At 39.5% G+C, this 15,551-nt stretch overlaps 1 protein-coding gene across 1 annotated transcript in view; it reads right to left on the bottom strand.

Annotated features, from left to right (window-relative positions):
- Positions 1-4,454: 4,454 nt before the first annotated feature.
- LOC125997902 (collagen alpha-4(VI) chain-like) overlaps positions 4,455-15,551 on the bottom strand; it is a 113,903-nt gene continuing 102,806 nt past the window's right edge. The window contains 5 exon segments of the mRNA XM_049766086.1: positions 4,455-4,630; positions 5,658-5,845; positions 6,948-7,044; positions 12,143-12,826; positions 14,022-14,112. Coding sequence (XP_049622043.1) covers positions 4,455-4,630; positions 5,658-5,845; positions 6,948-7,044; positions 12,143-12,826; positions 14,022-14,112 — 1,236 coding nt within the window.

Below are 15,551 nucleotides of genomic sequence, written 5' to 3'. Positions count from 1 at the left end.
AGCTCTTGCTGTTTGCAGATGACATGATACTTTACTTAGAAAACCCTAAAGACGTTACCAAAAAGCTAGAAACAATAGACTCATATAGCAAGGTGTCAGGCTACAAAATTAACACACAAAAATCAATGGCCTTTCTATACGCCAATAGTAATAAGGAATAAGGAAGAAATGGACATTAAGAAAACAACCCCATTCACAATAGTGCCACACAAACTCAAATATCTTGGAATCAACTTGACTAAAAATGTGAAGGACCTATACAAAGAAAACTATAAAACTCTGCTCCAAGAAATAAGAGAGGACACGCGGAAATGGAAGCACATACCCTGCTCATGGATTGGCAGGATTAACATCATCAAAATGGCAATACTCCCCAAAGCATTGTACAGATATAATGCGATCCCTCTAAAGATACCCATGACATTTTTCAAAGTAGTGTATCAGTCACTTTTGAAATTCATTTGGAACAATAAACATCCTAGAATAGCTACAGCAATCATTGGGAAAAAGAATATGGGAGGAATTACTTTCCCCAACTTTAAACTGTACTACAAAGCAATAGTAATCAAAACATCATGGTATTGGAATAAAGACAGGCCCTCAGATCAGTGGAATAGGCTTGAATACTCAGAGAATGTTCTCCAGACATACAATCACCTAATTTTTGATAAAGGAGCAAGAAATCCTAAATGGAGCAAAGAAAGCCTCTTCAACAATTGGTGTTGGCACAACTGGCTAGCCACTTGCAAAAAATTGAACTTAGACCCCCAGCTAACATCATGTATGAAGGTAAAATCCAAATGGATGAAAGACCTCGATATCAGACCCGAAACCATAAGATATATAGAACAACACAAAGGCAAAACAGTCCAGGACATTGAGAATACAGGCATCTTCAAGGAGGAAACCGCATTCTCCAAGCAAGTGAAAGCAGAGATTAACAGATGGGAATATATTAAGCTGAGAAGCTTCTGCACCTCAAAGGAAATAGTGCCCAGGATACAATAGCCACCCACTGAGTGGGAGAAACTATTCACCCAATACCCATCAGATAAGGGGCTAATCTCCAAAATATACAAGGCACTGACAGAACTTTACAGGAAAAAAACATCTAATCCCATCAAAAAATGGGGAGAATAAATGGACAGACGCTTTGATAAAAAAAGAAATACAAATGGCCAAAAGGCACATGAAATACTGCTCCTCGTCACTAATCATCAGGGAGATGCAAATCAAAACAACTATGAGGTACCACCTCACACCACAGAGATTGGCACACATCACAAAGAATGAGAACAAGCAGTGTTGGCGGGGATGTGGATAGAAAGGAACTCTTATCCACTGCTGGTGGGAATGCAGTCTAGTTCAACCTTTATGGAAATCCCTTTATGGAGATTCCTCCAAAAACTGGAAATTGAGCTCCCATACGATCCAGCTATACCACTTCTAGGAATATACCCTAGAAACACAAAAATACAATACAAAAATCCTTTCTTTACACCTATATTCATTGCAGCACTATTTACCATAGCAAGACTCTGGAAACAGCCAAGATACCCTCAACAGATGAATGGCTAAAGAAACTGTGGTACATATACACAATGGAATATTATGCAGCTGTCAGGAGAGATGAAGTTATGAAATTTTCCTATACATGGATGTAAATGGAATCTATTATGCTGAGTGAAATAAGTCAGAGAGAGAGAAAGATGCAGAATGGTCTCACTCATCTATGGGTTTTAAGAAAAATGAAAGACATTTTGCAATAATAATTTTCAGACACAAAAGAGAGAAGGGCTGGAATTTACAGCTCACCTCATGAAGCTCACCACAAACGGATGAGTTTAGTTAGAGAAATAACTACATTTTGAAGTTTCCTAATAATGAGAATGTATGAAGGAAATGGAAAGCCTGTCTAGAGTATAGGTGGGGGTTGGGTGGGGAGGAGGGAGATTTGGGACACTGGTGATGGGAATATTGTACTGGTGATGGCTGGTGTTCTTTACATGACTGAAACCCAAATACAATCATGTATGTAATCAAGGTGTTTAAATAAAATATATATAAAAAAGACAAATAGTGAGAGAATGTAGTTAGGACAAAGAAGGGACCACTATGACAATTATAGTTGAAAATGATCTCTCTCTGGTCAACAACTGGGTGCTGACAGGAAGTAAACTGATATGCTTGTTACCCCTTCAGTAACAATATAGCAGAAAACAATGTTTAAAATGGAATAAAAGGAAGACAGGGTTGTAACTATTTATTATGGTGACTCAATTAGAGAATTAGTTGTATTAAAAAATAAAAAAAATAGGGGCTGTAAAAATATAAAAAAAAATAGGGGTTGTGCTGTAACACAACCATAGGGTGTTTGCCTTGCACGCAGCTGATCCAGGACTGACAATTCTTCAATCCCGGCATCCCAGATGGTCCCCTGAGCCTGCCAGCGATGATTTCTCAGTGCAGAGCCTGAGCACCGCAACTGTGACCCAAAAATTAAATAACTAAATTAATAAATATACATTTTTAAAAAAAGAAAAAGAGAAATACATGGCAGACTTGTACACAAAATCCAAAGCCAACTACAACAGAAACGATACCCAATTTACAACAGGCCAGATACAGAAGGGACCACTTATACTAGCAGCCCAGGGGGCAAAGGAGGGGCGATATCGGATGCATACTGGGAACAGGGGTGGAGGGAGGACAACATTGGTGATGGGAATGCCCCTGATTCAATGTCACTATGTACCTGAAATACTACTGTGAATGATTTGTAATCCATTTTGATCAAAATAAAAATTATTAAAATAAAAAATGAAAAAAGAAAGAAAGAAAGAAAGAAAGAAAGAAGGAAGGAAGGAAGGAAGGAAGGAAGGAAGGAAGGAAGGAAGGAAGGAAGGAAGGAAGGAAGGAAGGAAGGAAGAAAGAAAGAAAGAAAGAAAGAAAGAAAGAAAGAAAGAAAGAAAGAAAGAAAGAAAGAAAGAAAGAAAGAAAGAAAAGAAAGAGAGGAAGGAAGGAAGGAAGGAAGGAAGGAAGGAAGGAAGGAAGGAAGGAAGGAAGGAAGGAAGGAAGGAAGGAAGGGAGGAAGGGAGGGAGGGAAGGGAGGGAAGGAAAGGAAGGAAAGGAAGGAAAGGAAGGAAGGAAGGAAGGAAGGAAGGGAAGGAAGGAAGGAAGGAAGGAAGGAAGGAAGGAAGGAAGGAAGGAAGGAAGGAAGGAAGGAAGGAAGGAAGGAAGGGAGGGAGGGAGGGAGGGAAGGGAGGGAAGGGAGGGAAGGAAAGGAAGGAAAGGAAGGAAGGAAAAGAAGGAAGGAAAGGAAGGAAGGAAGGAAGGAAGGAAGGGAAGGAAGGAAGGAAGGAAAGGAAGGAAAGGAAGGAAGGAAAGGAAGGAAGGAAAGGAAGGAAGGAATGAAGGAAGGAAGGGAAGGAAGGAAGGAAGGAAAGTAAGGAAGGAAGGAAAGGAAGGAAGGAAGGAAGGAAGGAAAGGAAGGAAGGAAGGAAGGAAGGAAAAGAAAAAAGAAAGAAAATAAAAAGAAGAAAGAAGAGGGAGGAGTGCGGAACAAAGAAAAGAAAAAAGAAAATTGATACCTTGATATATTGGGTGTCTAGTCTCTAGAATGCTAAGAAACAAATTTCTGTTGTTTGAGTCACTCAGTCTCTTCTGTCAGGGTAACCCTACAAGATCATGCACCAGGCAATGGTCATATACCACCCAACAAATCTAGAATGATTCCATGCAGTGCTCACTTCTGCCCACTGGGCACAAACTGAGGTCTAGAGATTTAAACATATCAAGGAAAAACTTAATCACAATTATCCTTACTTTCTATTGCAACATTTTCACCAGGATGAAACTAAACATTTTATTTCCTATCTTCAGAGACAGCATCAACCTCAATTGCTCAATCACCACATTTAGAAGTATTCAAGTCACTGTAGTAATGAACACTGCTATTCCCTCTCCATCAATGACTCTTTTCCAAAATACAGACAGAGACAGAGAGTGGTCTCTTACCAATTTGTTTCATCAAGAAAACCTTGATATTTTTTCCCTTTAGGACAAAATTATTCATTAGGGGTCCCTTAGAGTCACACTCCACTTACTAATAATTTCCAAAATAGATTTTATTCATGTTACATGGAGTTTTATCTTCAACTGCAATAAAAATGTACAGCCATGCTATAAGTTAAGTTCAAGTGTCTGTTTTTATTCAGTTCAAAAATCCAAGACTTACAAGAATGTTTGGGTTACTATTTCAATTACTAATGTGTACTCCCTATCAAGTTAGAAATCATCAGGCCCGAGACCTCATTGGTTAAAAAAGTTACGGGGGTGGGAAATCAAATCCTGAGAGCAAAGAGCAAACTTCTTGGCTTCTGAGTAGTCTTGTACCATCTCCACAAGGTTTGCACTTCACAGTTGATGAAGCTGGGGTGTTTCTCACCGTCTCTCTAGTAGTGCTGAGATACACAATGAGTCATGCATTCTTCTTCACTTTCAAAACGGTTGGCGTTGCCCCCACAGCTGCCATACCAGAACTGTCGGCAAAGGCCCTCTTTTTTGCTGTAGTACCACTTGAGGATGTAATCCTGGCATTCACCTTCCATTGGCTCCAAGGAACAAGGACCTGCAAGAAGCAAATGCAGACCTGGTGGAATATCCTCCTGACCATGATAGAAACAGAGTGGAGCTCTGGGGACCCAGGATAAACCCTAGCCTCACCATCAAGCTAACTGGGTGACCCTGGGAAAGCAACACCTTCTCTAGATTTCTATATCCTCTTCAAGAAAAAGAAAACCACTGAAAACCAAACTAAGGGTCCAGAGTGATAGTACAGTGGGTACGGCTCTTGTGTTGCATATTATAAGCCCAAGTTTTATTTCCAGCATCATTTAGGGTCCCCTAAACCTCACCAGAAATAATCCCTAAGCATAGACCCAGGAGTAAGACCTGAAAACTGCCATTTGTGGCAAAAATAAACCCCTCTACACCCCCACAGTATTGTGAGATAGCCCACATATATGAAGGAAGCAAAGCAATTACAGCTATGGTACTTTATTTTAGGAGAATAGGGGAGGGTTTGGGCCACACACAGTTTTGCTCAGGCTTACTCCTGACTGCGTGCTCAGGGATCATTCCTAGCAGTACTGAGGATACCATCTGGAATATTGGAGAGCAAACTCAGGTTGGCCATATGCAAAGCAAATACCTATCTTCTGTATGATCTCTCAGCCCCATTACAGCTATTTTTACCAGGCATATGATGAAGACTCCATGGGATATAAATAAATACAAGAACTTTTGATGAAATAAAAGCTTTCCAATACTGAGAATTCTTTACCTTATTCTTACTATTTTCTTCTTTTCCAAGATCTCTTATTCCCTTAACGGATCCCTAACCAGTTCCAGGTCTAGGATCCTGCACTTCTGGCAGAGAGAATTCACTAATTCAGTATTTAGTAAGGAAGAAGGCCAGCCTGCATATGAACTCCCAAATAATTTATTTGGCTTCAGAAATTAATTTGAATATTAGGGAGAAAGGTGTAGTAAAGGTTGTATTTTAATACAGAATTAACATAGGAATTCTTTTTTCAAGATAAAGGTTAAAAAATATTTTCTCTTACTACAGAAAGAATGATTATATTTTTTTTTACCATCAACAGTGCCAGAAGGTTCTTTTTTTCCTGTTTCATTTTGTTTGAGTAGCCTTTTGACTTGATTTTCTTCAGCCTCATAGCCGTTCCTTGCAAAAATGTCAAGTGATTCTTGACGAATTGTAGATGTCGCTAGAACTTTACTTTGCTCCTCTAGAAAAGCGGTGATTGCATCAGGAGCTTCTAAACTGTGAGCAAAGACAGACATGTCAAACTGGCCCTGAAAAAGTTTGTCTGGAAAAAGTTGAGGTCAAACTGCAGAACTAAACCCAAGAACAAAATTAGAGTTAATTCCCAGTGGATACTGCTGGGGTCAATATAATTTGAAACAGGAGCTGTGAAGATCCTTCTCAGCAATGCTCAGGGGCAAGGGCCACTTCCAGTAATACTCAACATGGCTATATGAAGTATGACATTTTTGATGATCATGATCAGTAATGCTATGGACAATGAGGGACACATACTGGTACCAAGAAGAAAACTCTGGGCCTTATGGATGCAAAACCTGCACTTCAACCCTTTGAGTTCTCTCTGGACTCAATATTGATTTAGCTATTTTTGTAAGTTTGCAGAAGTCTTTGGGAAAGCATCAGTATAATATGCTTAGCAAATGAACAAACTAAGTCAATAACAAATGCTAAGATTCAGAGAACAGATTAGTGGCTTCTAGAAGCAGGTGGAACTGAATAATTTAGCATAGAGGATGGTGGTATAAAGTGAAGATGCTGTTCGCCTAAAACTTATATAAACTTATCTACTCTTAGTGCTTCAGTTAGAAAGAAAAAAGTTATAAAAGCTAAACTTGACAGACTAGAGAGATAGCCCAGAGTTTAAGGTACTTCCCCTTCATGCATTCAACTTAAATTTTATCCCTTCAACAGTATGAATTTTGCTTCTGAGACATGGGACTAGAGAATTAGAACATTCAAGAATGAAGTTTCCAGGTTTTTTTCATATACTAATTTCTCTTTGAATTATTAAAATTGACCTTGTATTCTTCTTTATCTTTCTTTCTTTCTTTATTTTTTTTGTGGCCACACCAATGATGCTCTGGGTTCTATTTTGTGCGTGAAGGTCACTCCTGGTAGTTTTGGGAAAGATAAGGGTCTAGAGATTGAACCTCAAGTCCATGTGGCTCATTGAACAAAAAATTCTTATCCTGTATCATTCTTAGCAATAAAATGCATTAAAAAATCTCAAACCAGTTTGGGCCAAGACAAGAACTACCTGCAGTAGGCAGGCACCAGACACCCTACTTTAAGCTGCAAACCTAATCATGCCTCCACTTACCCTGAGAGAGGCAAAAGTGATTTTAGCCGAGTGTCTCCTCGGTTTGGGCCCCCACATTCTTCAATGAGTTCTGGGGGTGGGTACTGGTTTGTTCCACCTAAAATAAAAATGAAACAAAGCATAAAGAAATTTTTCAAGGAATTAATTTAAGTAGATCAAAAACAAATGACAAAATATTTTCCACTAAGATAAAATTAAAAAAAAAACTACAAGAAAGTCTAAAATAAAAAGCAAAACAAAATGTAAAATGGCAAATAAAAATAAAATGAATAATAAATCCAAAAGAAAAAATCTAGTAAATTATATAACCCAAAAGATGTCAAATAAATTAAAATGCAATATAAACTCTATAATAAAAAACAAGATAAAATCAAAACAAAATATTACATAAAATTTACCCCAGTATACAAATAATTAAAAATAAAATCACACCATAATAAAATAAAACAAAAGATAACATCTTTCCTAATATCATTAACAAAGAATAGAGTAAAATGAACATTAGAATTAGAGTTACTCTTTTATTCTGCTTCTCCCTCAAGAATTCTTCATATAATTCTCTCCTTCATCTTCTGTCATGACAAGAAAACTAAAGTGCAGAGTGGTCCTCTGACTTCCATAATCACCTAGGTCACTTATGACAAAGCTGGGACTAGAATCAAGTCTCTAAACTTCATATCATTCAAGTAGGAAAGGCTTCTAAGATGTTTACCAGAATCCTAGTCGTTCAATGATAAAGGAGTATAGGACAAGATGTCCCTTTGGGCTGTCAAGCTCATATCACATGACAGCAAACTGAGAAACCAATGGCTTCATCATGAGGCACCCTGCAGTGGAGCTGTTCTGGATGATGCATTGGTGGATAAAGCTCCAAACAGAAATCTGACCAAGTCAATAACTACCTGCCTCATCTTCAAACCCAACAATTTCCTTTCCACACTAGGTACATAGGTTTGAAACCTGCTATCCATGAATTTTATTCAGCAAACTTTTCTGGAGGTGATGCCTTTGTGGCAGGAAGAGAGGAAGAATTGTATCCAGAACACAGTCACAGAGCCCTTTTATACCCTTCTCTTGGGTTCTTCCATTTAACATGGGGCAGGAGATCCTGGACTTTGGCTCTGTCTCTACATCCTAGCAAGTCCTCTGTAGATCTCAAAAAAAAAAAAGAAGTCTCATCTCTTGTTATTCAAAGTGACTGCTTCAATCAACATTATAGCTCTTATTTAGGAACTGATTTGAAGATACTGAAACTCAGCCATAACTCAGACAAGAAACAGAGTCTTCATTTTAACAGGATCCAGACATATGCTTGACCTCCCGAGTGGCACTATTACATGTAGTTGGAACCTGAATGTGGGTAACTAAGTGTAGTATTAACAACCAACTTTACAGGGTGCACCCTACTGGTGCTGTCAAAACAACTTCCTATCACATGTATGAACATAGCATTTACAAATATGAAAAATGCAGATTCTAATTTTATTTTTTAATGAAGATGTGAAGTAGGATTTAGGACCACCCAAATAGCAGGGTTGAAGCTACAAAGAAACCAGCAGAGGCTTGGCACAATGTTGGGCAATGACCATTGAAAGTTGATTAAGAGTAGGTTAAGAGCTCTTATCTACTAGAGATAGGAACTCATAGTTGTTTACAATACAGGGTTATCTCCTACCTTGAAAATATGTCATGTGGAATCAACTTAGACCTCAGGTGATTAGATACCATTCAACCAGTCTTGAACCCTGGATCCCAGACATAGAAACGGCACAGCTCCTCACAACAGCTGTAAGAAACAATCTCCATCTGGGACAGCCTTATTACTGCAGGGTCAACAACAAGGGCCAGCTCTAACATGATATCTCGACAATGAGGAAAATGTGAACAACTTGACCTTAGAGCAGTTTAGCCTACCTCACCAGCTAACGACAAGACAAAACCAGAAGACGTGGCACCCTTTGGTAGGTCCAAAAGCCAAGATCGTGATTTACAGATGACTGGATACTAGAACCACGACCAGACTGTATACATCTTGGGACCAATAAAAAAGCCCTAGTCTAGGGTTTGAACTAAGACCTGCACAATAAGCATGATCCCCAGTCCCAAAGGTCCGGCAGAGACAATTGTAACGGAAAGGGGCTTCTGGAAGAACAAAGAAAGACGCTATCCTAGATGCCTTCCTAGGTTCAGCGCAAAGACCAAGATCACCAACCACAGAAGATGGATTAAAATGGCACTGAGGTAACAGAACCTCCAGATTCACAAAGACTGACTTCACCATAAGTCCCACCTCAGGATATGTACAGATACTGGGACTGCTAAACACAGAGCTCTGACGGTATCACACTGGACAGAGCAGAAGCTTTCCACACACCAAAAAAAAAAACAAAAAAAAACCACAACCTGGAGAGTAATGATCCTGAGCAAAGACTAGAGCTGATTCCATGACAGTATACTCCAAGGACGGAGAAACCCCATATCTTATAGGGCAAGTGAATTCCTTTTCGAATGACCCCAATATTTACTGTGCCAGGGCAGGAGGGAAAAAAAAAATACAAAAAACACAAAACCTTGGTTATATATATATATATATATATATATATATATCTTACCTTCATTTATTATTGTTATTATTATTTTTATTTACCTAGCTATTTTGGTCGATTCCTCAGTTTGGATGTGATTATTGAAATTGTTGGCCCCAATTATTCTTTTTTTTTTTCTTTCTTTTCTTTCTCTTCCTTTCTTTTCTTTCGTTATGTGCTACGCCATGTTTCTTATTTCAAGACCACGGCGTGTTTTTTGTTTGTTTGTGTTTGTTTTTAGTTTGTTTTGGTTTATTTTTTATCTGTTTTTTTGTGGTGCTTATCGTTATAGCTGGAGTCCTCACTGGATATTTGACACTTCTTTTGGTACTGGTGGAGTGTTTCAACTTCTTTTTCTCCTTCATTTCCCAAATCGATGATGAGAACCTCTAGAAGGATTCTGCCCATTTTCGGGGTATTAAACTCTTACCCCGGTTTATTTATTTTCTCTTTTTCAGGCAAAACCACGCAACTTGAACTAGCTACCCCTGCCCCTACTTAGAGGGGGAAATAAGGGAGGCATCAAGACCAAACTGATGCAAGACTACTAAGTAGTTGGTTAGAGACAGAGGGGACCACATATTCTAGCCGCCCTGGGGGTGAGGGAAGAGGAAATGGGAGGTAAGACAGAAACGGGGGAGTAGGGAGGACAATTTGGGGATGGGAATCCCCCCTGATTTTATGTAAATATGTACCTAAAATATTATTGTCAACAATATGTAAGCCACTATGATCAAAATAAAAATTATATTAAAAAAAAAAAAAGAGTAGGTTAAGGATATGTGGCAAAGGTTCAAAGCCCACATAACTCAAGAACTAATCTACACAATTGAGTTGGGGTCCCTGGCAAAGGGAGGTGGATAAACTGGTGATCAATGTGGTGTTGGAATTATGTGGGTAAGAAGTCAAGATTAATAGTACTTTGAACCACAGAATCTCAATACAGTTTTTAAATAAATAAAATAAAAATAAATTGGTGATGGCTGGAGAGATAGTTCAGGGTATAGGACACTTGCCTTGCTGACTGAATGTGGTTCCTGGAACTTTGGCAAAAGTAATATAGAGAGTGCAGGAAGAAAGAAGGGAATAAAGTATATAAATAAAGTAGGGATGGAAGGAAGGACAAAAGGAGGAATGGAAGGAAGGAGGAAGGAAATGAAGGAAGGAGGAAGGGTGGGTGGGAAGAAAGGAGGAAGGGAAGAAATGAAATGAGGAAGGGTGGAAGAAAAGAAAAAATAGGGAGGGAGGGAGAGAGGAAGGAAGAAATGGAGGAAGAAATGAAGAAAGAAAGGAAGGGAGGAGGGTGGGAGGGAAGGGAGGAAGTAGGGAGGGAGGGTCAGAGGGAAGTGAGGAAGGAATGAGAGAGGGAGGAAGAAAAGAAGGGAGGGAGAATGGAAGGAAAGATGGAAGATTGAAAGGGAGGGAGGGAAGAAGAAAGAAAGTGAGGGAGGAAGGGAGAGAGGGATGAAGGAAGGAAGGGGGTGGAAGGGAGGAAGGAAGAAAGGAAGGAAGGGAGGGAAAAGAAAAAGGAAGGGAAGGAAGAAAAGGAGGAAGGGAGGGTGGAAGGGAGGGAGGAAGGGAGGAAGAGAGGAAGGGAGAAGGGAGAAAGAAAGGAAGGTAGGGAAGAAGAAAGGGAGGGAGGGAAGAAGGAAGGAATGGAGGGAGGAAAGAAGGGAGGGAGGAAGGAAGGAAGGAAAGGGAGAAAGGAAAGAGGGAGGGAAGAAAGGAAGGGATGGAGAAAAGAAGAAAGGAAGGAAAGAAATGAAAGAGAAAGGAAGGGAGGAAGGAAAGAAGTTAGGAAAGAAGGGAGGGAGGAAGTAAGGGAAGGGAGGATGGAAAGAAGGGAGGAAGAAAAGAAAGAAAAAAGAAAGGGAGGAAGGAAGAATGGGAGTAAGGGAGGGAGGAAGGGAGGAAGGACGGGAGGAAGGGAAGGAGAAAGAAAGGAAGAAGGGAAAGAAGGGAGGAATGGAGAAAAGAAGGAAGAATGGAAGAAATAAAGGAAGGAAGGAACAAAGTAAGAATGGAAGGAAAGAAGGAAGGAAGAAAGGGAGGGAGGAAGAAAAGAATAGGAAGCAAAAGGAAGGAAGGAGTAGGAAGGACTGGTAAAGGAAGGAAGAAAGAAAAGAAGGAAGGAAGGAGTAGGAAGGAAGGAATGGTAAAGGAAAGGTTAGGAAGAAAGGAAAGAAGGAAGGAAGGAAGGAAGGAAGGAAGGAAGGAAGGAAGGAAGGAAGGAAGGAAGGAAGGAAGGAAGGAAGGAAGGAAGGAAGGAAGGAAGGAAGGAAGGAAGGAAATAAAGGAAGGTTGTTGTTTGGTTTGGGTCTATACCTTGTGGTCTAGAAGTTACCCCTGGGTCTGCACTCAAGAATCACTCCTGGCTGATTCAGGGTACCATATAGTATGCCAGGGATGGAACCTGTGCAAGAAAAACACACTCCCACTGTATTATCACTAGGCCCTTTGAAAAAGAAACTGGGAAAGGTCCCCAGGGCCTCTGCAGATGCTGTGTAGCTGAAGCCAGCCCAGCACAAGCTGAAGGCACAACTTAATCTTACAAGACCACATAACCTTACAAGACCCCCCAACTCCAGTGTTTACTCTCCCACCACTCACTTTTGAAGATGTTCAGGAAGGCCCTTATGAATCTGCTGGCATAGGCTAGCTCCTGGTCTGAGACTCCCCTGAGGTGCAACAGGTGCTGTTCCAATGGGGTGCTGGCCACTAGGGCCAGTTCCTCCAGCTCAACGGTTCCCACACCAGGACCCAAGGCAAGCACAAACAGAGTGATGCCTTTGCACTTGGCCTCCAAAGACAGAGTCCTTAGCTTCTCCTGGTCCCAACTACTAGTCTCACTGGCCACGATGGCTAAAAGGACCTGTTTCCTCCTGGGCAATGGAGCAGTCAGGAGCACATTATTCAAGGTCCACTCCAATGAGTGGCCCAGTGCGGGCTCTCCCTGCAAGGAGCGATGTGAGACATCTTGGACCCGCTGTAGCATCTGTTTCCGCTTGTTGTAGGAGGTCAGGTTGAAGGCAACCAACACTGGGAGGCTCCCTCTACCAGGCCAGTAGCCCTGAGTCGTGTGTATCATGAGAGCTGCACGAGTCCCCTGGTAGGACACGCTTGGCTGAGCAGAGATTTCCAGGTTATGGAGCGTGGCTGATACTAGATTCAATGCAGCATGGTAGAGGTTGGTGTCAACCAGTTGGGAGTAGTCCACCAGGAATACCAAGTCAGCATCTACTTCCAGGGGCCCAGGTGTTTCTGGTCTGCATCCTGGGGCTGGGTGGCACATGTCTGAAGGAAACAAACACAAAAGGAGAACTGAGGGTCTACCTGCATGCACCTCTTTTCTCTCTGACCAAAACTTTAAAGCAAATGTTGAATACTAAAACCTGCAATGTTAACAGAACAAGTGGTTGAATGTATCCAAATTCCAGAAGAGAAACTCAAGATGATTTAAGTCCATGTTAATATTCAATGTTTTTAACCACCAGGTTCATGGTTCCCTGGGGTTTATAGATTTCTGGTTTAGTATGAATCATGGAGGATATGCTCTTGGGTAAATATCTGAGTCTTCCCAAATCTGTTTCCTCATCTAACAGGCAGGAATTATGCTGATAATACCTACCTCATGTGGTGGGTGAATGAGGTTTATAGTATGAAAGTAAGTTCATAGAGTTCAGAATAACTCTGGCACATTGGAAGAACTCAAGTTCAGCGGTTCTCTGCTTCTTCAGAAGCAAGAACTGAGGCTTAAAAGAGACACGTATCAAGACGATGAACAACTTTATTAAGCTCTCCAAAATTAGGCTTGACCACCAAGTTCTCATAGCTCAGCCTCTTTGCAGTGTTGGGCCTAAATGAGGATTAAGGGGGGGGGGCAATGTCTTTGGATTCACTTACACCTGGTGACAGGGCTATGATAGGAATTCTTCACACAGGAGCCTGGTTTTCAGCACATTCTCTGGGAAGTAAGTTATGTGGGTGTGGAATACACAATGGAGGTTAGAGAGTGAGGCAGCTTATGAATTGACAGGACTTCCCTGATGATTAATTACCATTCCAGGCACGGAATCCTGAAATTTTGGCTCTCACTTCAATGTTCTTCCTATCACACTATGGCAACACAACACTCAAAAGAAACTACAATCCCGGTCATGTATAATTACCTCATAGGATAGGTATGTGATGAGTACAATCTATGAACAGAGTAAGCTGATAGAGAGACAGAAATCATATCCAAAGCCCACTTTATATTTGCAGATGCAACTCAGCTCTCTGATTGTGGTCACAAGGGAATGTAGTGTTTGTGATTCTTGAGACTATCCTGAACTCCTAAAACAAACTGGAAATGTCTATGGAGTAGAAAATTCCTAGAATTACACAAAGCAAACACTGCACATCTGTGGAGCAGAACTGGCTTGATAACACTCACCATTTCACCCCATTTTAAGGATATTGGTATGATCAGGATTTTCACCATGCTTACCATAGCAGAGAGTGCAACGGGCCATGTGCTCCACATCCTGCTGGTACTTCGTCTCCCAGATAAACAAGTGAAATCTGTTGGTTTCTTCCATCTAATCCAAACATATACACTAGTTTATCCTCAGATTAAACCTCAGATCTTGCTTTCCATTTTTTTCCAATTCAGATGAGTAAATAGTCACTGATATTTTAATGATATGGATAATGATATGAACATATAGCATTTACATTACATTTTCTCATTTTTCAATCATTTTTGTCTCTGGGGGTTGAACTATCCTTAGTTTGACTATAAACTGAGACCTTAGACTTACCTTAAAGTAAATAAAACTTAATACCTACCATGTCGTATTGGATGAGTTGGAGGGAGATGAGAATTCAAGTATTTATAAATTCTATAAATCTCTATTTATTGTCCACATATCCAACATGCAGTAGTGGGAGTTATAAAATGAACAGAGAGACAAGACTCTTCAAAGAGATAGCCTTGTAGCTCATGTACTATTAGAACAGAAAATGTAGATATCTTACTTCAAAGGAGTGTTAGTATTCCCAACATTCAGAGCAGGAATATATTAAAATCAGAAGACAAAAGTATACTGATGGAAAATCAGTTTATCTTTTCAACATATTATCTTTTAATATATTTAATGTATTTTTAATATGTTAACTTTTTAATATATTAATGATTAATATATTTATTTTAATATATTCACAATTAATGTGTTAATATAATATATATTATATTATATATAATATATATATTATATATTATAATATATTAATATAATAATAATATATTAATATAATATAATATATTGATTAATATATTGATACCAAGACAAAATCAAAATATTTACAGTAACAATAATAAATCTAACAAAATTCATGGGATAACTGATTAGAATAATCAAACACACATTTTTCCTAGGGCCACAGATAAATTACATTTTCCAGCCTCGCTGGAATTTATATGGAACCATATGATAATGTTTAGCTAAGGGTATGTTGAAAGAAGTAATATGTGCCATTTACAGTATATATGCACTACACGCCATAGGTCTCTTGTCTTTATCTGACAGTCAATGGTAGAATATTCATAAACATTTTCTCAGACTCATGTGTGTGCTGAGATAATGAAGCCACTGACAGAAAAGAGTAGCTGAAATAACTGCATTCAGCTAAAATACCCAAATGTATCCCAAAGACCCACATGATGATATGTGATCAAATACTATCTTGAACATGTTAAATCACTGTATCTAAAACTTGAATGGTCTAGAAGTTAACCTATCCTGATAAATACAAACTCTGAAAGAATTCTAACTTATGCTAAAATTAGAAACGATTTCCAATGTTTTCTTTCAGAATCTGAGGTATGTTTTGCATACATCAGAGTAGGCATCTAAGCTTGGTAATGCCTCTTAATCAAGTATTTATCAAAGAGTCAACTTGAGAGTCAACTCCTCCAGTTTTATCTCTGTGGCCAAGACAAACAAGCTCTGTATTCTCCTTCAGAGCAAGATGCTAT

The sequence above is a fragment of the Suncus etruscus genome, chromosome 20 (genome assembly GCF_024139225.1).
Source record: "Suncus etruscus isolate mSunEtr1 chromosome 20, mSunEtr1.pri.cur, whole genome shotgun sequence".
NCBI classification, from domain to species: domain Eukaryota; kingdom Metazoa; phylum Chordata; class Mammalia; order Eulipotyphla; family Soricidae; genus Suncus; species Suncus etruscus.
The sequence above is the reverse complement of the archived record's forward strand: the minus strand, read 5'-3'. Positions and strand labels throughout refer to the sequence as shown.